At 43.8% G+C, this 27,923-nt stretch overlaps 1 protein-coding gene across 5 annotated transcripts in view; it reads right to left on the bottom strand.

Annotated features, from left to right (window-relative positions):
* LOC138246148 (cytosolic phospholipase A2 gamma-like) overlaps positions 1–27,923 on the bottom strand; it is an 823,362-nt gene that overhangs the window by 742,379 nt on the left and 53,060 nt on the right. Inside the window, exons 1-2 of one of the 5 annotated variants that reach the window (XM_069200424.1) lie at positions 27,117–27,228; positions 5,349–5,408 (exon numbers count right to left, since the gene is read on the bottom strand). In XM_069200424.1, the coding sequence (XP_069056525.1) occupies positions 5,349–5,408; positions 27,117–27,221 (165 nt within the window). In that variant the 5' untranslated portion in view covers positions 27,222–27,228. Of the gene's footprint in view, positions 1–4,892; positions 5,149–5,348; positions 5,409–27,116; positions 27,229–27,923 lie in introns of those variants that run through there. The other 4 variants (XM_069200425.1, XM_069200427.1, XM_069200426.1 and 1 more) reach the window with 4 other exon arrangements.

The raw sequence follows: 27,923 nt of genomic DNA, 5'->3' as shown, positions 1-27,923 counted from the left end.
CCCAAAGTCCTGGGGAGTCAGTCCCTACAGTTAGGAGACAGGGGTCCCCAAGAAAAGGAAAGAAGAAAAGGAAGGGTAGGCCACTCTTAAAGAGAGTTCCAGGGAGCCAAAGGCCTTCTGCCCCAGTAGGGGGGGAGCCCAGAGTTGGCACTGGTGAGGCCTCACCTGACCCCAAGGAAGTCCTGAGTAGTCAGGCAGCTGTCCAGATGCAAGGTGTTGCCCCTGCACTGACAGAAGGGAGAGTGGAAGGAGGGTGTCTGCCACAGGAGGTGGTAGCCCCCCACTCTAGACAGCAAGAGGGGTGCCAGGACCCCAAAGATGCCCCTAAAGCAGCTCAGCCACCTGTCAGTGGAGAGCTTAGGGTGTGGTTCTGGGTACTGACAGCTGTCAGTAGCCTCTGCTGGGTGCTAGCCTTCCTGGCAGCACTGTACTTGGCCTGGGAGGCAGACCCCAAGGCCAATAGCAAAGTAGGCCCCCTGACCCTGTTGGTCATGGTGGGGTTGCTCAAGTGTTGGGTGACCTCTTTGGGTAAACTAGGTCTTGCCCTAGCAAAGTTAGGAGTAGGGGAGGTGGGCACCTCACTACCCAAGTTGGCAGAGAGAGAGGAGGAAGACCCCCCTAGAGGGAAGTTTCAGTTTGGGTTGGGTCCTTTTACTGTTGGGATGGCTTCACTACCCAGAGGGAGTGACCCTGACAGGAGGATATAAGGCAGAGTAGGCCCTGCAAAGGGACAGCCAGTTTTCTGCACTGTCTTCCTCGCCTAACAAGCCAGGAAGACTCTCCCAGGGTTGGGCTGAGTCTCCTGGGCGTGTGGGCTGGGGGGGGGTTGTGTGAGAAACTGGGGCTGATTGCAGAGGCCCCCTAACTTTTTGCCCCCATTTTCCACTTTATGCTGGTGTTTTCCTGACTCTGATGGTGCCCTGGGTACTGCTAACCAGTCCCAGGGCCTGTGCTCTGTGTAAAATGGATATGCAAATTAGGCTAATTATAATTGGCTAAGTTAACCTACCTATAAGTCCCTAGTATATGGTAGGGCATGTAGGTTTAGGGACCACAGCATAGGTGGTGCACACCTAGGTGCATTGCTGAGGTGCCCAGTGTCATTTTAAAAGCAAGCCTGCCTTGCTGGCTGCTTTTAAATTAAAGTTATATGCAAATTAGACTTTGGAATTAAAGGTACTTCCAAAGTCTTAAACTACCTTATTTTTACATATAAGTCACCCCTAAGGTGTGCCCTATGTGCCCCTAGGGCTGGGTGCCATGTAACTATAAGCAGGGACTTTATAAAAGTAGATTTATAAGCCCTGGTGAGGTAAAAACAGCCAAATTCGTTTTTCCCTCATTGAAGTAAATGGCCTTCATAGGCTAGAATGGGCAGACTTTATTTTAAATTTTAAAGTCTCCTTAAATGTTACATACCAAGAATTTGGTATCAAATTGATTGTTATAATAAATCCCACAACTTCCAGTTGTTGGATTTAATATAACTAGTGCAGGTAAAAAGTTTAGACTTTACCTAAAAAGTTGCCAATTTCAGCTCTGCATTGTTTTTGCTGCTGTGCTCTGATTGGCCAGCCTGCAGCAGCTTCTGCCAGGCTACTTTAATGAGGTGTGAAGTGGCCTGACTTCACACAAAGGAATGTGCTTGGGGGAGAGAATCTCCCCTCAGCAGATGGGGAAGCAGGAAGGGGGAGGGCTGCCAAACTGGTCTTCAAAGGCAGAGAAGGACATCTGGAGCACCCAGCAACACCCCCACATCCTGCAACCCCAGACAGCTAGGTGCCCCCTTGATTAGATTAGGAGAGGGCAGGAGAGGGGTGTGTTAATGATTTTTAGCCACACCAGTGGGTGGGCTCAGCCAGATCTCTCCTCCAAAAATCAGATTCATCCATTTTGGATTTTTAGAGACTATTGCCTTCTGGGATGGATTTTTGCCACACTTCCCAGGAAGTGGTCATCACAGGGGGACGACCCTGTCCCTGATTGGAGGACCAGGGCCCCCCCTGCTTTTCACCCAGGAGCAAGGATAAAACTGGCAGACCTGCACCCACGCCTCAGATCCCCACCAAATTTCAAGAAGAAAGAACTACAAGGAGAAGAAGGACTGCCCTGCTGGACCCCTGGCCTGCACCTGGACCCTGCACTCAGAAAGACTGCACCAGCTGCACACTTGGGCTTCACCACAAGAAGGACTTTGCCTGGCTTCCACTGGTTCAAGGAGGGACTCCCTGTTTGCTACAGGTGAAAAATTGCTAACCAGAGTCCCCTGCACCAACTCCTGAAAAAGTGACCAGCTGACCACTGCCCAGTGGCCAAAAAGGAGTTTGCGCCAGGTGCACTCTGGGAGTTGAAGTCCGCACTTCCCAAGGACCATCACAGAACTTCTGGACCCTTGGGGTGAGCTGTGGACCCCAAAAGAACCTTAAAAGAACATCTGGGTGAAGCCCCAGAAGTTTGGAAAAGATTGGAGAAATTTTAGAAAAAAGCTCCATAAAGTGACCGACTCGACGCGGAAATTCTAGCCGGCTTGCCTCAACCGCGACCCGGCCTGACTTCGTGGTTCGTCCCGGTCAAGAAAAACATCCGAAAAAAAGACTAAGTCCGAACGTAAAAAGTTGACCGGGACCTTCCAGCCATCGTATCCGAGAAGGGCTCCACGGACGTCGGATCAAGATCCAGGTTTACCCCGGTCGAAGGATTTTCATCTCGAAAAAACGACTAAGTCCGAAGGTAGAAATCACCACCGAGGAAACCGACTTCGCGTATCCGGACAAGGGCTCCAGGAGGTCGGATCCAACTGGCAGGTTCGTCCCGGTGAAGAAAAACTTCAAAATAAAGACTAAGTCAGAAGGTAACTTTTTAACCGAGGCTTCCCGCGACCTGTATCCGAGCAGGGCTCCATCGCGGTCGGCCTGAAAGTTTGACCTTGTCCCGGTCCTGGTGCAACCAGATGACCCGATTGGCGCTTTTTGTTTCTATGCGCTAGAAAATAATAATACTTTAAAAATTCATATCTCCGGTTCCCCTGAACCGATTTTAATCGTTTTTGTGTCATTTTAAAGATAAAAATATAAGCTATTTTTATAGATTGGTTTTGGATTTTTAAACTGTTTCCTGTGTTTTATTTAAATACTGTTTTGTGATATTTGAATGCTTTACACTTTGTCTCCTAAGTTAAGCCTTGACGCTCGATGCCAAGCTACCAAGGGTAGAGCTGGGATTAATTTACTGAGACCTAACTGTACTTTTGTGGAGGTTTGTGGCTTGTTGCTAGGTGTAGGTACCTACCTGCCCTACCAATAACCCATTTTCCAACACCCATCATGGAGAACCAGTTACGTACATGTTTTAAACAGGAGCACTTGCACTTTAGCACTGGTTAGCAGTGGTAAAGTGCCCAGAGTAACAAAACAGTAAAATCAGAGTCCAGCACACATCAACAACCTGGGGAACAGAGGCAAAAAGTTAAGGGAGACCACGCCAAGGATGAAAAGTCTAACAGTGTTTCTATATTCAATGAGCTAATGAACAAATCTGCCAATATTGTTTTATTATTTTATTCTAGCATGCAGAGTGCAGATGGAGGCACCATGTTGCTAGGACAAGCACCCTGAGAACAGAAACAGGGGAATGAGGAGGAAAAGCAAGAAATCAAATGAAGGAGCCCAAATGTTTAACTGAACAGCCAAGTTTTCAGCTTTTTTTAAGCAAAGTGAAGTTAGTTGTCTGTTGCAGTCCTAATGGGAGTTTGTCCAAGAGTTTATATCCAACTTCATGGAAGGCTGTAGCTCTGTTGCATCTTTCTTGTACCTACAAATTGTCAGCAAATCATGCAAAGGCCAAATCTCAGCGATTTAGAGGTCAAATCTGTGAGATGTGAAGGGGCCATGCAGCACCAAGTACAAAGAAAGCATCTTGCCTCCCAATGCGAAACCAGTGTAACGTGCGACAGGAAGGAGACACATGACCACATTTGGGCAGATCTGTTACCAGCCAAGTTGCCATGTTCTGTATCATCTGCAGCTTGCTGTTCTGGGTCTTAGAATGCCCAAGACAAAGCTTGTAAATGTGAAAGTCAAAAGAAAGTGCCTTGTCAAACACGATCCTTAGATTTCTTAACATACAGCACTGGGTAGGCAGGGACCAAGATCCCTCCAATTAGGCATTCCTGATAAGTTCGCTTAAAATGTATTTCACATGAGTAACAGTAAAGAACCGTTAGGAACATCACAGCCTATCATAATTTCTGCTGAGCCAAAGGGATGAAGAGTGACCACTTGGCAGCAGCCCATAAGAAAAGATCGATAGGAACTCAAGGTGGTCAATCAGACCGAGGTTCACCAGACGATCCAAAAGCTTTAGAAGTTAAGGTCCACAGTAGTACTGGATGCTGTAAAAAGGTCCGAGACGAGACAATAAGTGGTCGGATTTTGGTCTGCCATGATTCAGAGTTTCTCAAAGAAGGTGGCTGGACCTGCCTCAGTGCTGTGTTCTGCGCAGAAGCCTTCCTGTCTGTAGTTTGCTAGGTTTTGCCACATAATTGTGGCCATTGTTGTGAGAAGCGTACCGTGCCCGTGGCTGGTTACATCACCCTACTGTTGAACATGGTTTTATTATTAAAGCGTAGGTCTGCATCAACCCTTCAGTAAAGAGTATTTAGCTGAACCGTTGACATCTAGGACGCTTGATTCGCCTTTCTTTAACGGATAGCTGGAGATCAGTGCAGGATTAAGAATCGGTCTACATGTTAACACACATCTTAAATGTTATTGTCATTTCACTTTTGTTTGCAACGAAACGCTGTTTACATAGGATATTTGCTTATTTGTTCCCACAGTACAGATTGCATAATTATTGTCACAGCAGCAATCATAAAATCGTTTGCAACTCACCTCAAAAGAGCTTCGCCTTTTGCCTTGATTCTCTATATGGCCCGATAGCTCTTTTGTGATTTCCACTGTCCTTAAAATGTGCAGTAGGGGGTATATTGTTCTCTATAGCACAACCTGGATCTAACTGCATTGCTATCGTAGCGATTAGTAAGGGAGGATGTTTTTAGAAATACAGGCCAGAAACTGCAGAATGCAGACTTTGCAGGATTCAAAAACATTCATGCGGAAATCTGATTTACACTCTCCACGAATTTCTGCCTACTTATGCAGCATCTTAGAGATACGAGGTGCAATGCACAGCACACAATATTTATTTTTAAATGTGTATTGTGAACAGATGGAAAATATGGACTAATATAGAGCTCAAAAGATGTAGCTAAATCTGATTTGCACATTGCTTCTACAATATTATAATCATGTAAATATTCTTTTGAATATACTAGTGCTAGAATGTACTTCTACCAGAGATGTCAAGGAGTTCATTCTGCGTTCACGAGGTGCTTGCTTTGCAGAGATCTGTAAATGAAAGAAACGACATTTCTTGAGACTCTGACTGAAGGTGCGAATCACCACAGCTTTCAGATGGCATGCTAGCATAACAAAAACATAAATACAAATGTATATTATTTTTCACTGAAGGAAACAAAGTTTAAAGTGACATTATAGTTAAGCAAGGTAGTAAGATTTCAGCTTACGCTAAACTCACACAAAAATTCACTGAAAATACAAACAAAGCTTAAAGTGACATTATAGTGAGACACTGTAATATTATAAAACATATTATTTTAAAACAAGAAAACCTAAAATTCTTCAGTTATAGTTTACTGAGCTAACTATAACTTGCACACCATGCGCTGCTCATGACATCACATATTACACTTATGACATTTTAAATGATGTCATTGATTCCATCACTGATGACATCTGAAAACCCTCGCATGGAGACCATGTCCTTGCTGTTCATGGCAACAGGACTCAGAGCCTTGACCCCCCCCCCCCCAGTCGGCAGTCAAGCCCCTGCTGTCCATGACTTTCAACCGTGCATGATGAGGGGCTGGCAAACCGGCTATTACTGTCCAAGCCCCACTTCCCACTCCCAGTGCTCAAACTCCGATGGCTACACACCTCACATTTGTAAGTTTCAGTGCATTTCTGGAGTTTTTTTTTTTTTTTTACATTACCCAACTATACTGTCACTTTAATCTTAGTTTTTTCTGTGAAAATCTAGGATGTTTTTAAGGTAAAGTAAGATATTATTAATAGATCTAACTATAATGTCACTGTAAACTTTTTTTCAGTGTATTTCTGGGGTTCCCTCACTGAACATAACTTTTGACTGTGCATAATGGTGGTTGATAGCACTGCCTAGACTGCAGTCAGGTGCGTGTCCTCACCACACTCTCCCACGTGCAACAAGCCCCCTGTAGTGCACGGCAGACCGTTGATGACAAGATCTGCTCCGCATAGCTTTCAGCCATACGTGGTGTGGAAAAACCCCATCACTATGCACTTCACAGTTTTCCCTTTTAAAAATATTTTTCCTGAGAACTCCCATGGTTCTGTTGCACAAACAGCACTCCAAGTTACCTAGGGCACTGCAAACTTTTCTTTTTATCACTTGCATGGTCCTGCAGTACCCTGAGGCACTCCTGTGGGGCCTAACAGGATGGCTACATTGATTCCGGCAGGAGTTCAGCAGGACCTTGCTGGGAGGCCTCAATGGGTCCTGTTAGAAAACTGCTGGACCTGCAACACAATTTTTTTTTTATTTCGCACCGGGGTCGGGGGGGAGAGATTCTTTGGCCCCTCAACATGGGCCATGAGGTCAGGGTATCCGTGGCCCCTGTACTTATGGTTTTCTAAAATTTAGAACATGGGGAACAAGTCCCCGTGTCCACAAAAGGGTGGCCTACAACATTACTGTTTTCAGAGCCAGCCAATCAGATCACTCAGTTTACCGGTCTCAGCCAATCAGAATGTTCTATTTTTGGAATTTGCAGTAGAGCAGGAGACACATAGATAGATAGATAGATAGATAGATAGATAGATAGATAGATAGATAGATAGATAGATAGATACATAGCAATATTAATACATTTATATTAAATAGCATTTGTATTATTCTTAATAATGCTATCTTTGGCTAGAAAACATCTTTTTCCTCTTTTGGACTCTTTGTAGTATTTATCAAAAACCCAATTTACTAGTAAAGCTAGATTTTAATATTAAGGAATGGGTAATATTAATAATTTTTATTTTCCCTGCCTAAAGGCTCTGGAAGCTAATTTGCATTAGTCTCCAGTTGTAAGCCACTGAGAGCTCAATTCCTGAATGAGGTGTAAAACTCCTCCCACGGCACAGAAAAAGGTCTAAGTGTTGGCAGTGCTCAGGAACATAGTTCTTTTCAAAGGGCTCTCCCTGTTGTAGGCAGATGTCAGACGAAACCTGGCCAGCTCCCTTCTCTGTTCCCCTTGTCAGGTAGGATCCAATCCCAGTGGCAGAGAGCTGACCCGAAACTGGTTTGTAGTGATCACAGAGAAGAAGTTGCTCATGTCCCTGACCACACCTAGGAGGTGGTCACGCAAGTTCTTCACAAGCGGAGAATGGTTTCGTCATCCTGGATTGATAGAAGGAAGGGCATTGTGGGATTGTTTGCATTATGTCACACAAAGAAATGCTGCAAATGTGTGCAGCATTAACACTGGGAACTTACACCCGATTTGTTAGGAAAGAGCCTGGAGGCACCCACACTCACAAGCCAGCCGTACATGTGTCATCCTCAGTATCCTCTGCAGAGCACTCCTGGACTTGGGAAAGCTGCTTTCTAAGACCTGAAAAGAGCCCTGAAGGACTGGACCTGCTCTTTCTTGTACCCAGGAAAAAGACGTGAGACTCAAGGGTCGTAAGGCTGACCCTGTACAAGCTATGGAGACACAACAAACTACAAGAAATGCTTCCTGCATCTGCCCAGCTGACGAGTTCTGAACCTTCCCTGGACTTTGCTGCTGGCCTCTGATACTCAAGTCATGTCCCTGAGGTCCTGGAACCCTATACTATGTCTGGCTAGATTCTCATACCAGCCCTGGGGACCTGAGACCTTTTGGCTCTAAGGATCTCCAGAGAACTAGGACACATTTTTCAAGCTGAAATGACTGGGGTGCATTGTCACTGGACCAAAGATTCAGATTTCTCCCGCTCTAGACTTTTCAACAGTAGCAAACCCCATTCAGCAGGATCTAATGGAGAAGTAACCTGGCACTGTGGAGCCCTCTTCAGCTATAGCCTGCAGAATTTGACCTGCTGGAAAAATATGAGCTAAAAAAAGTAACTAGGTGCAAATAAAGAAATCTTGACTGGGTAAAGGTGCCAAGAGTATTGAGCCAGTGAGTTACTTTCTTGGGTGAGAAATTCAAATTTCTTTCACTCTGAGGATTTCTACCAAAAACAACCTCCTCTATGAAGTATCTAACCTTGTGGAATCCTCACCAGCAATAACCCACTACTGTGCTCGCTGAAGATTTTGGACTTACATTTGTGAGAGCCAGGCCCAAGGTAAATCCTCTGACTGGTTCAAACCTGGAATTTGTATCCGACCTGTGCTCCATTCCTGTCGGGCATAGGTTGTGGTCTACTGCAACCAGTTGGCCCCGATTAGTGCTTAACACATATTGGCACTATTTTTATTTTAAGATTTAAAAACATTGTAGCACCAGTTCCTCTTATTAAATTTTTGTCATTTTGGTGTTGTTTAAGTTATTACAAATTACTCAATTTTTCCGAATTTGTGGTGGATTTTTCTTATGTTGTGTTTTGGCTTTAATACTGTTTAGGTACTGGATTAACACTTTAAACCTTGTATCTAATGTAAGCCTATCTGCTCAGTGCCATAGATACCATGGGGTTGAGCTCAGTTTATTTTAGTTCTTTACCCTGGCAAGGATTTTGTTGATTACCTCAGATAGGTCGTCACCCCCCCCATCCCCCCCACTAACTAATAACCCAATATCTTACAGTGACTTTGTAGTTAGGTATAGTAATAAGGTCTTAGCTTATGTGAAAGAAAATCTCCAGAAAGTCACTGCCCACATGTGTAGCATGTTGATTTACTTCAAACCCACAGGCCATTAAACCCACAATACCAACACTGGATGGTGTAATCAGTAATGTCATCAATGCTGTCATTTGAGATGTCATCAGTTATACCATCAAGGATACCGTTTAACATGTCATGAGTGATGAAATATGAAGGGTCATCATCAGTGTGCATGATGGGGGTCAATGTATGGCTAGCTGAATAAACTATAACTTGTGACCTTCAGTGTTAACTTTAAAGCCACTTTAACATGTGGATTTTTTATTTGGAATGTATACGTGTGTATTTACATATCCATACCTATACCTATATCTATATTCACTTTAAAAAAACAGTGCATACAGGGACATTATAGTTAGGCTCACATTAAAATGTACAAAACCATAAAAATTCATATAGTTATAGTTATTTCAAGTAACTATAACTCGTCCCATAAGGTAAGTATAAATCACGCCTCGGCCATGCAAAGTTTTTTTATGAATAATTTTACAACAAATGTTACAGAGATATTATCAATGATGTCATATAAGATGTCATGAGTGATCTGATTTGGGGTAGTTAGCAGTGCATGGCGAGGGCACGAGTTATAGTTACCTTAGGGCACGAGTCATAGTTACTTGAAATTACTCTAACTATAGCAGCTGAATTTCTATGGTTTTGTACATTTGCAATGTGATCCGAACTATAACATCCCTGTAATGTTGTGTTTTTAAGAGAATTTCTCTTTTTTTAAATTCTGTTTTCTACCATTAACCTCCCTGTAACCTTTATTTTTTTTTTGTGTTTTTTTTTTTTTTAACATTAAGTAATTTTAACTACTTTACGTTAATCCAACCTCCACCGCTCATGACCTTCGGATGTGCAGCACAGGGGTTGGCTGCAGGGTCTGGCCTTTGGCCAGGTCCTGCGGCAAACCCCCTATAATCACCCAACCATGTACCACAAGCGGCTTTTGCCCATGTTCGGCAAGGGGTCGGCCACAGGACCTGGCTTATGGGCAGGGTTTGAGTCTTACCTCCTATAACCATCCAACCCCGTGCCACGCACGCTCCTAGCTCTGTGTGGTGGGAACTGATGACCAGGCCCTGCAGCCTATCTCCTATAACCACCCTACTTCACACCACTCATGAAATGCCTTTTTGTTTGGTGGAGATGCGATCATTTTCCTGTGCATCAAAAATATGTGTCCAAAATCAGGGGGGAACATGCTCCGGGGTCCTTTTAATAAGCTGTCCATCATCTTGGGAAAATGGCAATAATACATTGCATACAGCTAATTTATATGGAGTGGGTCCAAAAGAGTGGGGATTTTAGGTCAGTTTGGTATTTAAATGGGAGAACATGATCTCTGGTGTCAGCAGCCAATGACAAGAAGTAACTTGGCAAAGTCACTACATGAGCTGTTGCGGTCACAAAAAGCAAGGATGCAAACACCTCCATCAAGGATTACAGAAAACTTTTCATGGCAGAAATGCAGAGAAAAGAACATGCTTTCCCTTGGTAATGTGCAGGGACTGTGGGGGGAGACTCAAAGCTCCCGCGGTCCCAGCCGACTCCCCACCTCCTGCGGGAGCCAACTTGCTGGGAGCAATAATTTCATTTCTTTCCCCGCCCACATGCAGCATTTTGACATCTCCCGCTTGCTGGAAATGGAGGGTTTGATTTTGCTTGGTGGGAGTTGTCACAGCTTCCCCCAAGCAAAAGCAAACAGCTATCACCTGAGGGGGAAGGGCACCTTGGGAGATATTAGGAGCCAGCCCTGGAGGGTGGCTGCCCCCAGAGCCATAAATAGCTCCAGGAGAGGGTCCGAGCACCCCCCTTCTTTGTTGTGCATTGTGCATGGGCAGTGCCTGGCAGGTGGTAGTCCCAGTGGCTGCATCTGGCCCGGGAGGGGGACTGTCATGGGTTCCTGTTGCAGTTTCCTTTTAGCACCTAGATCAGGCACCTTTGTTTTAGCTCCAGGCCTGCAGCATGTGCTCTTTTACCTATATACACATTTTGTTTATTCATTTTATTATATTTGCAGACCCCCTGAAGTTCCCATAGGATTTCTGCACCTTTACCGCTGCCAAGACTTGTTGGTTGCCAGTCCGGTAACTAACCCCAACACTCGGCACTGCAAGTGTGGGTCACATCATGCAGCCTGCACCTGACCCGCGCAGCCCAGCTGAAATGTTACATCCCTTAGTCAGCACCGACATGTAATCGGTAAAACCAGCTCCAGCGCAAGTCCTGGTCAGCGCCATGGATAGCCATGACAACTCTACACCTAGATGCCATGGACCAGGTAGAAGTGAACTGACTGTTATGGCCTAGTCCTAGGACCCACACAACCTCAACCTTGCAAGGGTGTCCTGCTGCTCAGCCTCCAAGTGTTTGTTTGTAACCAGTGGCTTCCTGTCATTGACTTCAATGCGAGTCCTGTCTAGCATCACAGACAGCCAGGACAACTCCGCACCCAGACACCACAGGCCAGTTAAGCTACACTGACTGTCGTGATCTGGTCCTAGGGACTGAACAACCATAACACTGTAAGGGTTCCATGCAACTCACTTTGCAAGTACTGTTTTGCAGCCAGGAATATTTCCCCAGGGACTTCATCGTATTGTTTAAATGCCAGTTCTGCTGTGATTTAATTTTGCTTCTATAAACTATAACTCCAGTTATACTGATTCAATACTGTTTTTTTCGTGCCTATATTAAGATAAAAGTAAGCTCTATGGAATATAACTTGGTGTTGGATTTCTGTCAAGTTGTGTCAATTATTTACTGACCATGTTGGTACTCTGAAATGCTCAACACATGTTCCTCTAAGTAAAGCTTGACTGCTCTTTGCTATGCTACCAGGACTGATCTAAGGATTTACTAGTGTGAATCCAAGTACTATCTTTGTGGTGTTGTGAGAGTATTACATGGTGAAGAGCCACCCCCAGACCGCAAAATACTCCACTATCCTACAACCAGTCATATTTCAATTGGCTAATTATGCTTGCACTACCACCATGCACTGCTTATGTCCTAAGGTATTAAATCCCTCGTAACATGTTCAATGACATAATTGACGGAAAATACTGATGACATCTCAAATTACATTTTAGTGGATTTATATGCCGCTTTTTAACCCTTTCACTACTAGACTTTAGCCTTCCTAGAATTCTAAACCCTTTTTTGGCTATCAGGGCTAGTTCGCATATAAGCCTCAATAACTTTTTTTCCTCAAAAGGTATCAATGCCAAATTTGAGTCCTTTTTTTCCAACATCCTCAAGATTCAAACGGTACCCAGGCTTTGTCGATTCTCCTGGAGGGGATTATGAAAATAGCCAAAATATGGCAAACCTTGGGTTTTTTAGGAAAACTATGAAAAAGTGCTTCACAATTAAAAAAACATATTTTTTTGCTAAAAATGGTGTCATCAAAAGGTTTGCTATGCTAATGTCACATTTTTTCAGACTATCATGAACATGCAGAGCTAAGTAAAAAAATGACTACAGTTTTGGCATATTTCAAAGAGGGAGCCAATTTTTTCTAATTTTTATGTTTTCAGCCTGCTTCCAGTCTAGGGAATGAAACTCATGGGTGATCCGGAAAAACTATAGATTTGTGGAAAGTAGTCAAAATTCTAAATTCAGCAAGGGGTCATTTGTGGGAATCTCTTTACCCAAAGAAACTCACAGTTCAAATAAAAAAATAATATTGAAAATACGTACACAAAAACAACCATTTGTGACAACATTTTCATGTGTAAATTCTTGTAGTGATGGACGATTTACAAAAGCTAAATACTAGTACATCTGTTGGACCCTTCTGGTTGTGGGATATATATATTTTTGTAGGTTCTGTAAAATCCTGAGGTACACAGAGCTGACAACTGGATTGTGCTTTTTAATGTTTTTTCATTGTGTACCGGGTATATAGATCAATTCATATTGTAAAATATAAAGACTGAAAATGGGCATCAAAGAAACTTATGTATTTCTGAAATAGGAACAAGATACAGGGTTTATGAGCAGTGGTTGTTTGTACATCTGTGAACTAGAGGGTACCCATACTCTTATGTGCTTCCTATAAATTGAGTAGGATGGTGTATCAGGTCAACATAAACTTCAGGATCTAGGCACTTGGTCTAGCTATACCATCAGGAAAAGTTCACACAATTCCTAGGTAGCTCACAGTGCCTGAAACCCTAAACTTACCAGAGCACCATATGGTATCAACAACCTTAAAAATGATTATTCTGTTTCCCAGAGAAATCATGGAAACATATCTATGTTTTTGTTGTTACTTTCCATGCCTGAGTTAACATACAAGAAAAATGAGAAAATGGCCTTTGAAGCATGTATTGAAACAACTGTATGCTTGTATAAAAAGCATGAGCTGAGATTATTAGGCAGATGAAACAAAGCATAGTGACTAGCATTATAGGAATGATAAAAAAGATAAACAATTCAACCATGATAATGCTAATATGCTGCTACACTCCTATCTGTCACTATCTACACTATCGGGAGAACAGTGGGACTACTCTGCCAGATCTATTGGGATAGTCCAATCCCCATACATGGGTAAGAAGTGCCAGGAAGCCAGTCTGATGTAGTGTAGGTTATCATCCTTTGCAGACTGGAGGTCAGAGGCAGTAGGGCTGCTTCCCAGTCACAGTGCACCTTGTTCCAGGATAATCCAAGTAGAAGTGCTCTTTTGCCGAATGTAACACAAAAGCAATTTATATAATGAGAGCTCTATTCATATTGCTCTGTGTCAGAGGTGCAGAGCTGATGCAATGATGTGTCCTGAGCTTCAAAGCTGGTTTCAGTGGACAATCATAAAATAAAGGCATCCCATTCTGTGTGGCAAGCCTTGGTGGAGGTGTACAGACTACATGGCAGCAACAATTATGAGGAATAAGCTACATGTACAGTGTCTTCTCAGTACATCATTGCATGAGGGTAAAACCGTGTAAGAAGTCACCATAAGAAAAAGATGGCATGCTAAAATGAGTAATCTAAAATGGAGACTCAGTGCAGGCCCTAAAGTGCTTCATCATAATACTACCATACGATTCAGAGGGCATTTATCAAAATGTGTTCTTTCTTACACTCTGCTTCACTTTTGGAAGGCTCAAGTGCAGAGAAATACAATTGGTAATAACACATGTTCTACTATTCTGTATTTCCACATTTTTGCTGATAAAAATGGTACCTCACATTTGTGTAAGCCTAATGCCTCCAACAGGAAATACAACATGGGCACATCTGAAAACTGGCCCTTTTTTCAATGTGGGTAGCTGTGAATTATGGGCCTAAAGTCAGTAGGCACCGAAGGAAACCATGAAAATCTGTACATTTTTTTAAAACTAGACACATAAAGGAATCCAGGGTGGGGTGACTTGTGTCTCCCACCAGAATTCTTACCCATAAACCTTTGCAAACCTCACACTTTGACTAAAAAACACACACATTTTCCTCACATTTCTGTGAGGGAATCTGTGGGGAGCCACTAATTTTCTACCATGCAGCATTACCTAAAGTCTCCTGATATAAACAGTACCACACATATGTTGGTGGGACTTTTGCCTGTGACAGGAAAGGCCCCAAAACACAACATGGACATCAACGTTTTCCACAGAAAATGGATGCCAGATAACTGTGAAATTTGGGCCCTAGCTCAGCTGGCACCCATGGAAAACTAGCAAAACTGCACATTTTTTAGTATCAGGATGGGCTGACTTGCGTGGCTCTCACCAGGTTTTTCTTACCAAGCAGCCCTTGCAGACATCAAACCTTGACTAAAAAACACACTGTCCTCAGATTTCTGTGAAGGAAAGTTCTGGAATCTGCAGGCGGCCACTACATTTCCTACTACCTATCATTCCCCTTCATCTCCTTATAAAAATGGTACTTCACTTGTGTTGATAGGCCAAGTGTCTACGACAGAAAAGACCTCAAAACGCAACATGGACACATCACCATTTTCCAATGAAAACCGACCATATTTTGCAATGTGGCTAGCTGCTGATTTTAGGGCCTAGCTCAACAAGCCTGTACATTTCTGAAAACTTGACACCTAAGGGAATCAAGGGTGGGGTGATTTGTCTTGCTTTCACCAGATTCTCCTACCCAGAAGCCCTTGAAGCCACAAAGTTTGACTAAGAACACACACCTTTCTCACGTTTCTTTGAGGAAAACCACTGGAATCTGGGGGAGACACAAATTTCCTACCACTCAGTACACCCCCAAATATCCCAACAAAAGTGGTAACATAGCAAACCTTTACATTTTTTAAAACTAGACACTTGGGGGAATCCAGGTGGTGGGGTGACTTTGGTGTCTCCCTAATAGTTTTCTTACCCAGAAGCAATTGTAAACCTCTAACTTTGACTAAAAACACACATTTTTCTCACATTTCTGTAATAGAAAGTTCTGAAATCTGCAATGAGCCACAAAATTGCTATCACCCATGATTCCCCCATGTTGTTTGATATGAACAGTACCTTAATTGTAATGGTAGGCCTAGTGCCCACATCAGGAAAGGTCCCAAAATACAATATGGAGACATCATAATTTCTTGTCACAAAAATGATCTGATTTGGAAATGGGAGTAGCACTGTTATTTTGGCTGGGGCTCAACAGCCACCCAAGGAAACCTACCAATCACAGACATTTATGAAAACTAGACACCCAAGGGAGTACGCCTCATGTGGATCCTACAGAGTTTGCTTACCCACAGTGCCAGGCAGACCTCAAACTTTGCCTAAAACTGCACATTTTCCTTGCATTTTAGAGACATACACGCCTGGAATCAGCAGGAATCCACAAAACTCCTCCCACCCAGCATTCTCCCACTTCTCCTGATACAAAAAGCTATTGTGCAAGTTATCCCACAAATGTATTATGCAATTATGCACACAACGCACACCAGCATTCTCTGTTACACAAACCTGCACATGCAGATGACCCAAATTGCTAGTCATAGACAGGAATACAATTTAAGCAAAAGTGCTCGATTTCTCTCACAAAATTAATGATGAAGGAGCCAGATGCTCTAAAATAGGATTTGAAAAAAATTGCCACAATTTTTGCAATGACATTTTGTGCATTTTGTGCACCATATGGTATTTTTCAAACCAAATATTTTGACTACCCCCTGGTATTTTGTGAACCAACCTATAGCTGACCTGTGTGTTAATAGGTCGGTAAACAAAATATCAAATCACAGTGGGTCGTAACAAAACATACCTCATGAATATTAATGCGATAGGTCGCAAATTGCAACTGACTATGATCAGGATCAGTGTGGGATAAAAAGTAGCCCCAGGCATCAAAATAAAATTAGCAAACCAGATAGCAACAAAAGTTGATCACATTTGTAAATCGGGCCAGTTCTAAGCTTGTGAAAATGTGCATTATGGCTACTTTGCAAGTTATGTGAGACTGCATGTAATTATATTCACGGTCGTCAGTGTCCATAATAAAATTAGGGAAATCAACAGTAAAAGCCGTCCCACCAGATCATTAATAAGGCCCACAAACTGCTGAGAAAGCGGCTTGCACACCGAGCAGTCAGACCAGCCCATTGTGCACTGCCAGATTGCCCAATAGGCCAATCCGACCCTGGCTATAATTCGCTGCCATCACAGGGACAGTGAACTGCTGGAATCTGAAGTCCAAAATCACTTTGACTGCTTTTAAATATAGCAAACATTTTGTTTTTATAAAATATAGCAATTTTTCTTAAAGGAAAACAGGATGTGTTTAAAAAAAATAAAGTGTACCACTGTATATTCAAAATACTCAAAAAATGTTTTGACCATATAATAATCAACTCATATCAGCTCAAAAGTTAGCTTTACTTTAATAACAGTATGTCTGTGTGCTGCTCATTAATAATGGTATGAGTTGTAAGCAGGAAATTAAAAAAATACTTTAATAGTCCAAACCTTTAAATAGGACACTTGTTATTATATCCTACCAGACCTAAACTATGATACGTACTTTATCATAGCTACCTACCATCTTTACCATACATAACCCATCATACGTACCTGCCTATCATACCTGTCTATCATGCACAATATATTCTATTCATGATACTAACCTGCCATACCTACCATGTCTAACTTATCATACCATTAACATACATACCTTCCAATTACCCCTAAGCTTTAAGTTCTAACTCCCTTTCATACCCTCACACTTACATTCCTACAATACCAACCTATCAAACTTCCTTTATCTTTACCATACCTATCATAGCTAGCCTACTGTACCATTCATACCTGCTATAACATACCTACCATTCCTGACCAATCTTACCCAACCTACCTTTAATACAAACCTATGTAGCTACTAAATCTAATACTCATACCTATTTACCTACTGTATCTACTTTGCTACCATACAATATATTCCATACCTACCATACTATACCTCACCTACCATACCTGCCCTACCCTACCCTACCACATTTGCCCTACTTACAACCCTAAATACCATACATTCCTAACAACCATACCAACAATACTTTAGCTACCATACATCCTCCATACATCATATCTAAGCCACAGTACCTACTTACTGTAGGAGGCTGGCCTGGCTCATAGTGGGTACCAGAGGTACCTACACCTTGTGCCAGGTCCAGTTATCCCTTATTAGTGTAGAAGATGTGTTTCTAGCAGCTTAGACTGATAGAAGGTAGCTATGGCAAAGCAGCTTAGACTGAACTAGGAGACATGTAAAGCTCCTACTATAGCACTGGTGTCATATGCACAATTTCATAAGAAAACACAATACACAGATATACTAAAAATAAAGGTACTTTATTTTTATGACAATATGCCAAAAGTATCTCAGTGGGTACCCTCAGTATGAGGATGCCAAATATACACAAGATATATGTACACAATACCAAAATTATGCAGTAATAGCAAAAGGAAGTAATGCAAGCAGTGTAACGTTACAATAGATTGCAATAGGAGCACATAGGTATAGGGGCAACACAAACCATATACTCCAAAAGTGGGATGCGAACCACGAATGGACCCCAAACCTATGTGAGCTTGTAGAGGGTCGCTGGGACTGTAAGAAAACAGTGAGGGTTAGAAAAATAGCCCACCCCAAGACCCTGTAAGGTAGGTGTAAAGTGCACCTACAACCCCCAGAGAGCACAGAAGTCGTGATAGGGGGATTCTGCAAGGAAAACCAACACCAGCAATGCAACAACAGTGGATTTCCAGACCTGAGTACCTGTAAGACAAGGGGACCAAGTCCAAGAGTCGCGACAGTGTCGAGAGTGGGCAGGAGCCCAGGAAATGCCAGCTGAGGGTGCAAGGAAGCTGCCATGGATGGAAGAAGCTTGGTATTTTGCAAGAACGAAGAGAACTAGGAACTTCCCCTTTGGAGAATGGATGTCCCACGTCGTGAAGAAGCTTGCGGAGGTGTTCCCATGCAGAAAGACTGCAAACAAGCCTTGCTAGTTGCAAGGGTTGCGGTTAGAGTTTTTGGATGCTGCTGTGGCCCAGGAGGGACCAGGATGTCGCCACTTAGATGAGGAGGAAGAGGGGGCACCCACCAAGTTAGGGAGCCCTCGCAGAAACAGGCAGCACCCGGAGAAGTACCTGAAGGGGCACTTGGAAGAAGAGTGAACTGGAGTCCATGCAAAGTCACGAAAGGGAGTTCCACGACGCCGGAGGACAACTCAGAAGGTTGTGCACTGCAGGTTAGAATGTCAGGGACCCAGGCTTGGCTGTACATGAAGGAAATCCTGGAAGAGTGCACAGGAGCCGGAGCAGCTGCAAATCACGCGGTACCCAGCAATGCAGTCTAGCGTGGGAAGGCAAGGACTTACCTCCACCAAACTTGGACTAAAGAGTCACTGGACTGTGGGAGTCACTTGGACAGAGTTGCTGACTTCCAGGGACCACACTTGTCGTGCTGAGAGGGGACCCAGAGGACCAGTGATGCAGTCTTTTATTGCCTGCGGTTGCAGGGGGAAGATTCCGTCGACCCACTGGAGATTTATTCAGAGCTCCTGGTGCAGAAAGGAGGCAGGCTACCCCCAGAGCATGCACCACCAGGAAACAGTTGAGAAAACCGGCAGGATAAATCGATACAAGGTTGCTAGTAGTCGTCTGGCTACTTTGTTGCGGTTTTGCAGGCGTCCTGAGCAGTCAGCGATCGATCCTTTACCAGAAGGTGAAGAGGGAGATGCAGAGGAACTCTGGTGAGCTCTTGCAATCGTTATCTGAAGAATTCCCCAAAGCAGAGACCCTAAATAGCCAGAAAAGGAGGTTTGGCTACCTAGGAAGAAGGATTGGCTACTAAGCGAGCTAAGAGCCTATCAGAAGGAGTCTCTAACGTCACCTGCTGACACTGGCCACTCAGAGCAGTCCAGTGTGCCAGCAACACCTCTGTTTCCAAGATGGCAGAGGTCTGGGGCACACTGGAGGAGCTCTGGGCACCTCCCCTGGGAGGTGCATGTCAGGGGAGTGGTCACTCCCCTTTCCTTTGTCCAGTTTCGCGCCAGAGCAGGGCTTGGGGGATCCCTGAACCGGTGTAGACTGGCTTATGCAGAGATGGGCAGCATCTGTGCCCATCAAAGCATTTCCAGAGGCTGGGGGAGGCTACTCCTCCCCAGTCTTCACACCTATTTCCAAAGGGAGAGGGTGTTACACCCTCTCTCAGAGGAAATCCTTTGTTCTGCCTTTCTGGGCCAGGGCTGCCTGAACCCCAGGGGGGCAGAAACCTGTTTGAGGGGTTGGCAGCAGCAGCTGCAGTGCAAACCATGGAAAGGCAGTTTGGCAGTACCCAGGTTCTGTGCTAGAGACCCGGGGGATCATGGAATTGTCTCCCCAATGCCAGAATGGCATTGAGGTGACAATTCCATGATCTTAGACATGTTACATGGCCATGTTCGGAGTTACCATTGTGACGCTATACATAGGTAGTGACCTATGTATAGTGCACGCGTGTAATGGTGTCCCCGCAATCACAAAGTCCGGGGAATTTGCCCTGAACGATGTGGGGGCACCTTGGCTAGTGCCACGGTGCCCACACACTGTGGGGCATATTTATACTCCGTTTGCGCCGAATTTGCGTCGTTTTTTTCGACGCAAATTCGACGCAAAACTAACTCCATATTTATACTTTGGCGTTAGACGCGTCTAGCGCCAAAGTTCATGGAGTTAGCGTCATTTTTTGGCGTGAACACCTTCCTTGCGTTAATGAGATGCAAGGTAGGCGTTCCCGTCTAAAAAATGACTCCCAGGCATGTGCGTGGTATTTATACTCCCGGGCAAAAATGACGCCCGGGAGTGGGCGGGGCAAAAAAACCCGCATTTGCGCCTGAATTTAACGCCTGGGTCAGGGCAGGCGTTAAGGGACCTGTGGGCTCAGAATGAGCCCAGAGGTGCCCTCCCCTGCCCCCAGGGACACCCCCTGCCACCCTTGCCCACCCCAGGAGGACACCCAAGGATGGAGGGACCCACCCCAGGGACATTAAGGTAAGTTCCGGTAAGTATTTTTTTTTATTTTTTTTTGTGGCATAGGGGGGCCTGATTTGTGCCCCCCTACATGCCACTATGCCCAATGACCATGCCCAGGGGACAGAAGTCCCCTGGGCATGGCCATTGGGCAAGGGGGCATGACTCCTGTCTTTGCTAAGACAGGAGTCATGTTAATGGGGGATGGGCGTCGTAAAAAAATGGCGCAAATCGGGTTGAGGCGATTTTTTTGACTCAACCTGACTTGCCCCATTTTGAGATGCCCATACGCCATTTTCCCCTACGCCGGCGCTGCCTGGTGTACGTGGTTTTTTTTCACGCACACCAGGCAGCGCCGGTCGGCTAACGCCGGCTAACGCCATTCTATAAATACGGCGCCCGCATGGCGCTTCATAATGGCGTTAGACGGCGCTAATCTTTTTGACGCTAAACTGCGTTAGCGCAGTTTAGCGTTAAAAAGTATAAATACGGGCCTAAGTAACTTTGCACCCAACCTTCAACAGGTGAAGGTTAGACATATAGGTGACTTATAAGTTACTTAAGTGCAGTGGTAAATGGCTGTGAAATAACGTGGACATTATTTCACTCAGGCTGCACTGGCAGGCCTGTGTAAGAATTGTCAGATCTCCCTATGGGTGGCAAAAGAAATGCTGCAGCCCATAGGGATCTCCTAGAACCCCAATACCCTGGGTACCTCAGTACCATATACTAGGGAATTATATGGGTGTTCCAGTATGCCAATGTGAATTGGTAAAATTGGTCACTAGCCTGTTAGTGACTATTTGTAAAACAGAGAGAGCATAACCACTGAGGCTCTGGTTAGCAGAGCCTCAGTGAAACAGTTAGGCATCACACAGGGAACATATGCATATAGGCCACAAACTTATGAGCTTTGGGGTCCTGGCTAGCAGGGTCCCAGTGGTACATAACAAACATACTGACAACATAGGGTTTTCACTATGAGCACTGGGCCCTGGCTAGCAGGATCCCAGTGAGACAGTGAAAACACCCTGACATATACTCACAAACAGGCCAAATGTGGGGGTAACAAGGCTAGAAAGAGGCTACTTTCTCACACTTACCATACCTGACAACCACCCCTAACCAATCACACCTAACCTACATACCTCCATACCATGCCTCCCTATCATACCTACCTATTACAGCCAACACCATCCATGCATGACATTCACCTGTGCTAGGTGTTGGGATGTTGAGCACAGGTCCTGGTGCCCAAATTCCCCACAGGTCCTGACCAGTAGGCCAAGCCCTGTACCCAACCGCAGTGCACAAAATAACCCCACAAAGCGCACAGCTGACTCTGTGATGTTACAATATAAAAAGTATAATTTTAAGTAAGGTCGACCTACTGACTTTATCAACTATAAAAAGTGAGCCTGTTGGCTTTATGAAGGTGTTGGTAAAACAACATTTATAGAAAGTAGCCCTATTGTCTTCAGTAAAACATCTATAATATTCATCATCAAAATGAATATTTCATTAATTGACATAGTGCAATGTTTACTAAAAGTAGTTACCTTAAACACTTGAAGAAACTTGTATTAAAAAACATTAACATTTTTTGAGTCTTTCTTTTAACATTTATCAGCCAATAAAATTCAGCCATAAAAACAACCACCAGAGGACCCTATTGTCCAGCTGAAGAGCATGGACTTCCACTTAGGAGAGCTTTAAAAAATATGGTTTAAACATCAAATTTTAAACTATAAACAAAGTGAAGTTCGCCAGGTATAGTTAAGTGAAGTGGACAGTCAGGATTTTTCAGATGTCATCAGTGATTTTATCAATGATGCCATAGAACAGGTCATGAGTAATGCAATATGTGAAGTCATAAGCAGTGCATCATGAGGGTGCAAATCATAGTTACTTCAGTTAAATAATCAGTGAATGTCGCTGTTTATTTTATTTTAAAATTATCTTCACCCATATCTCCACATACATGTGCAAAGTAACTGGAAGTGACTTCACACTTGTCAATCAAGTATTGTAGTGGGATTTACAATCCAATGCATATTGCAATTTGAATTGAACTATGATAACCCACTTTACATGAAAGGGGCATTCTGTGGATGGGGGGGGAGCAGCCCCATGCAGCCACATGTGTTTTGGCACAAACCCCTGTCTAGAAAGAACTGTGGACAGGGATGTGCCCCAAAAACCCGCACCACCCCCGTGAGATAAGGGGAAATGTTCTAATTCCTGCTTTTATTTTTGTTTAACTTTTTGCATTTGTGAGGCATTCTACAGTACTAATACAAAGCGTAAATCAAAACTCAAATATCCTAATTTTCGTTGATTTAGAATGCATGAGAGCATAATAGGTTGAATAGAAACACAGGATTCCAACCTCTGACCTTCAGGTTACACACAGGTTACACATCTCCTTAAATGATCCATTATGCCCTTACAGAAAATGGTCGTCATCATACTTGCTTTGAAAGTTACAGTCTTAGTTCTGCTCCTCAGTCTTCCAATCTATGCCGACTCAGCTTAGACTTCTATCAAGTGCAAGTACCCTCTTTGGGGACACAGAATTACAACACAAAACACACATCACATCTTTAATTTCAAATAAAGAAGATTTTCGCTATTTAAAAACTAGCCCAACTGGATTTCATTGTGCTTTAGGTGCCACTTTTATTAAACTTTAACATGTTTGCTTTTTGACACATTTCTATGTGTAAACACTCAGCCACACAGTGGAAACGAAATGCAAGTTCTTTATTGATTCAAGAACTCACCTGCTTTTCCAATGTGAACGTTTCACAGAAGGGCAGAAGAACCTGTCAGCGGAAGAAAATGTAACTTTGTAATGCCCGTTGGCACAATCTCTGGCGGTTTGAAAGGTGCTTGTGATCAACGCTAACCACCTACATAGAATTTCTGAACAGTAAAGCACCTCAGTAAGTCCAGCAGAATTGAGGCGGAGTAGTTCTGTCACATGACATAAGCATTTGAAAGCTCAGCTTGTCAGGACGAAGTCCTTCTCACATAGGGTATTTGCCCGGACAGACCTGGTTTTTCAAGGACTATCCTGGCATCTTGACGCTTTATCACTGTGCTGTGAAGGCTCAGATTTACACCAGCCAAACAGTCGCCTGCTGAGCTGTCTAGCTACTCATTCATGCAGCACAGCAAGATGTAATCATTCTCTACGTAGCCCAGGGTCGGGCTGGCCTATAGGGCAATCGAGGAGTTCCGCTTGGGCTGGTCTAACAGATCAGTAATGGGACATTTTATAGCAGTTGTGGGCCTGTTCTATAGTGAGATGTGTCGATTTTTACCGTTGGTTGGTTTCCCTGACATTACTTCAAGTGTTGCCTGCAACAAGCACAAATCTATGCAGTCTCCTATATCTTGCATAGTACCCATACAGCATCTAATTTCAAGATGAAACTAACCAGAATTGCAACTGTGGGCCACTTAAATATTAGCTGCAAGTTTGCTAATGGGGGCCACTTTTGCTTTGTTACCTAGGCCGATATTGTGCCCCATTGCGACCCTGATGGCGCCCATGGTCCAGGGCCCAAGACTGGGATGACAATCCCCCTGCCCTTGGAACAAAGCTTTGAAGAAGACTTGAATACATTTTTTATAGATACATATACACAAAGAGAGAGATAGAGAGAGGGTGATATCTACAGGGACAGACATTAAAATATGGCCACCGTAGCTAAAAACTTGAAGCGCTGGGGAAGTGTTGGCTCACATTTGCTGTGCGTCTAAAAGGCCAGGAGATCTTGGGCAGAGTGTCAATTTTAGAAAAGTGAGCTACACGCTGCCAGCCTGTGACAATCGAGGAGACGCAGAGAATAGAATGCCTAGACTAAGAAACCATTTGTCATCTGCTGCAATCTTCATAACAGCCTAGAGTACTCTGACATCAAAAACATCCAATCATGCCATACCTGTAGAGAACTCGTCTCAGGACTACCAGCCTGTCAGATGCACAGGTTTGTCTGACATGAAAGGGATTTTTACTCCCATTAAAAAGGTTTTTGATTGTTAGGTCACTGTGGAGGTCATAAATACTGCCCAAGCACAACTCTCAGTTCATATGCTTAGGCTATCAATGCACAAACCGTCTTGCGCAGTCTTACACGAGATGCGATTCACGCTGTTGCCAACTTTATCCTCCTTTCAGTTCACAATGCCTCTAATAAATGTATGAACCTTTTCAGCTCAGTCAGCCTTTGATATTCAGACTCACCTGACATTCAATGACGTGCCTAGTCAGTGCTTAATTAGATCTGGTAGTTGCTGGTGGGGAGAACCTACACTTTTTGGGACCCGCGCTTATTTTCCCTCAAAACGCATTTCCCCAGAGCATGAGAGAGAAAAACACACACGGGATGGAAAGAGGAAGGGGGAGCCGGAAAAACCGTCACCAAGGGAGTAAGTAGTAAGCTATAAGAGTGACATAAAGGGGCATGGGGTGACTGGCAGTGGACTTAATATTTTAATATTAAATATTCTGCGCGTTAACATTTAAAAACGCAGGACGCATCTTCTGAGCAGCGCTGTGGCATTGACATTTATTATTTTAGAAATTAAGCATTGCATGCCCTAATCTGACTGCAGGTATAGTCCCATGTGATTTCGATAGACTAGCTGTACCTATGACATAAGACTGACCAGTCTTCAACCATATAGGTCTTTCAGGCATACCGGCACCACAAGCATGCGGCTGACACTCTTCCAATACTTCCGTTACTAATCTTCAGCCAGGCATGTTTCTAATCTTCGTCAAGGCATGTTGGCTTTTCAGACATATGCCCCTGACAAGTTATTCACTCTGTTCAAGCCTCATTGTCCTTCTCAGAGAAAATCCCAAGATAAACAAGTCTTGGTGACATTCAACAGGAACTGCAGAAGGGAGAGAGTCCCTTGAGAGATGTGAGGCTCCCTAAGACATAGGGGCAGATTTATGGAAAGTGGCCTCCACCGAGTGCAGCGCCACTTTCCCTGCACCCCTTAGCACCCCCTACTGCCACAATGTGTGCGCCATATTTGAAATATGGTGAAGCATGGTGCAGGGTAGGGGGGCAATAGCGTCATTTCTCGTTACGCTATTGATGTACTCTGCAGGAGGAGCGCCAAAATATTGGCACTACTCTTGCAGAGTACATAGGAGCCCATTCCAAAGAATGGAAGCCCCCTTTTAATGCCTCTTGAGCAGGCGTTAAAAGTGCCGTAAAAAATGGAGCAAGGAAATCCCATAGATTTCCTTGCGCCATTTTTCCTGCTCCCCTAATGGGGGAATGCCCCCTTTGCATACATTATGCCTGGCGCAGGCATAATGTGGTTCAAAGGGTTACAGAGTGGCGCAATGCATGCATTGTGCCACTCTGTAAATACGGCGCAGGGATTTCGGCATCTTTGGGCCACATTAGTGTCAAAAATATTTATGTTAATGTGGTGCAAGGTGGCGCTAGGGGACTATAAGTATGTCCCATAGTTTGTCAAACTCCAAAACTCAAACAGGAGAGAAAGGGTGAATTAATCAACCAATTGTATGTAACCCAGAAAATGCAGTATGTCACGCGATTTATAGAAAGGAGTGGCTAAAGGAAACATAAGTAATAGTTTAATTTATTTGTAAACACCTGTTTTGTACTGTGTCTCCCTGTACATCTAGAGCAGCCATACCTATTCCTCTACTATTGAATAAATGAAGTGTGAACGAGAATCTGCCTCCCATTATCATCAAAACACCATGAAGTCCAGCACAGGCTGGGTCTTTTAATAAACTACAATAGAATCTACCAACACCAAAACATAAAAGCAGTATAGATTTAGGAGACATGGGGCCGGCTTTAGGGCAGTGCGAGCAGTGAGGCCGCAGGGGTGATGACCTGGATTTGGGGGAGCTGACCTCAGGGTGGCGCAGTGTTTAGCAATAACTCACGAAACTTGCTATTTAAAAGCACCTGATGAAAAGTTGTGCGTCCAGCATTCAGGAAGCAATTCAAATGTCAAGATACCTCTTGTGATTAATGTTCCTGCTAGGGAGAAAGATGGGAGTTTTGTCTAGCAGCAGCTTTTTTCACCATAAAGTAGCATAGAGGGTTAAAATGCCTACTGCAAAGAACAGAAGTATATTTTATGTGGCTAGGTGAGTGGATTAGTAAAGTCAGCCTTTACAAGCGCTTTAAAACAAATGGATGTATGTGAAATGTGGGCTATGGAGAGATGAGGAGCTAATTTGCAAGGTGATAGTGAGAGGATCCAAAGAGTTGATCATGGGGTGTGAGGGTGCAAAAAAGACTGTCACATAGGGCGCCACCAGCACTAAAGCAGGCCCTTAGCTATATTTGTCCCAAAAAAAGGTGGGAAGCCAAGCACTTAAAAGTAACACTACCCACATTTCTTTCTTCATACCCTAGAGTTTTTAAATGGATGGGCATGAAAATCCGTAGTATGAGAAAACAGTGAATTCAAACAAGCAGCACTAATTGACAGTCTACTCCGGGTATGCTGCAATCACACAATGCAATGAAAAGAAATGCGAACTTTTTAAATAGCTATTAGAAATCATAGGAAAAGAGTGGCACATTGTGAACAGTCAATCTACTTCCACACTGAAACACACGTTTTTCCACTAAACACTGTTACCTGATACGACTGCAGCCAAAGGAAGGCGAGAACAGGAAGGCAGCTGCTTGTTACCCAATGCATTTTGATCCTACGCACACCTTCCTTGTCCAGCGAATACCTCATACGCCTGTTGTGCTGAGCAAGTTATAAATCAGATGACTTCGAAAAACGCCCGTAACTGCATGCACAAGAACCAAAAACAGGCATAGCCCACAAAACAAAATGAAAAGCTACAAAGTGAATCACTGAAACAATCAACAAGGTTAATTTTGTTGAGCAGTGCCATGTACTGCAGTGATGCCAACCAGACGTAGGCAGAACTGGAGAAAAGACGTTGACAGACAGAGCATTTGCCTGTGGCTATGTACAAACACAATAAAACAGAGATTTGGCACATATATGACCATCCCAAACTAAGTATGCATAAGAGCTATTACTGGAACTAGGTTTTGCTTACATTCCCCGCCTTAAGGGTGAAATCAATCTGCTTGTGAAGTGTGATGTAAGGAAAGACCACTGGTGATAAGAAGGTGCTGTCCCTAAAAGTTAAAAGCTGTCCTCTGCATCAATGATTGTTGAGAATCCAGCCAAGGCTATTTGCCAGAAAAGAAGCATCTCCCTGCTTACTCCATCTAGCCCATCTGTTGACCCAGATGACCAGTGTGAATTGGCCATCTCAACAACTACTTCAAAGTTGCTCGCAAAACAGGCGGCTAGCTGAAATGTTTTTCCTACTGCACAATTCAGAGATTTAAATCGTTTAGTTGTTCTTCAATCTATGACTCCAGAAATAACAATTATGTCCATAACTGTCCACAATTCCAT

The sequence above is a fragment of the Pleurodeles waltl genome, chromosome 7 (genome assembly GCF_031143425.1).
Source record: "Pleurodeles waltl isolate 20211129_DDA chromosome 7, aPleWal1.hap1.20221129, whole genome shotgun sequence".
NCBI classification, from domain to species: Eukaryota; Metazoa; Chordata; class Amphibia; order Caudata; family Salamandridae; genus Pleurodeles; species Pleurodeles waltl.
Note: the sequence above shows the minus strand (reverse complement) of the source record. Positions and strands in the feature narration are given on the sequence as shown.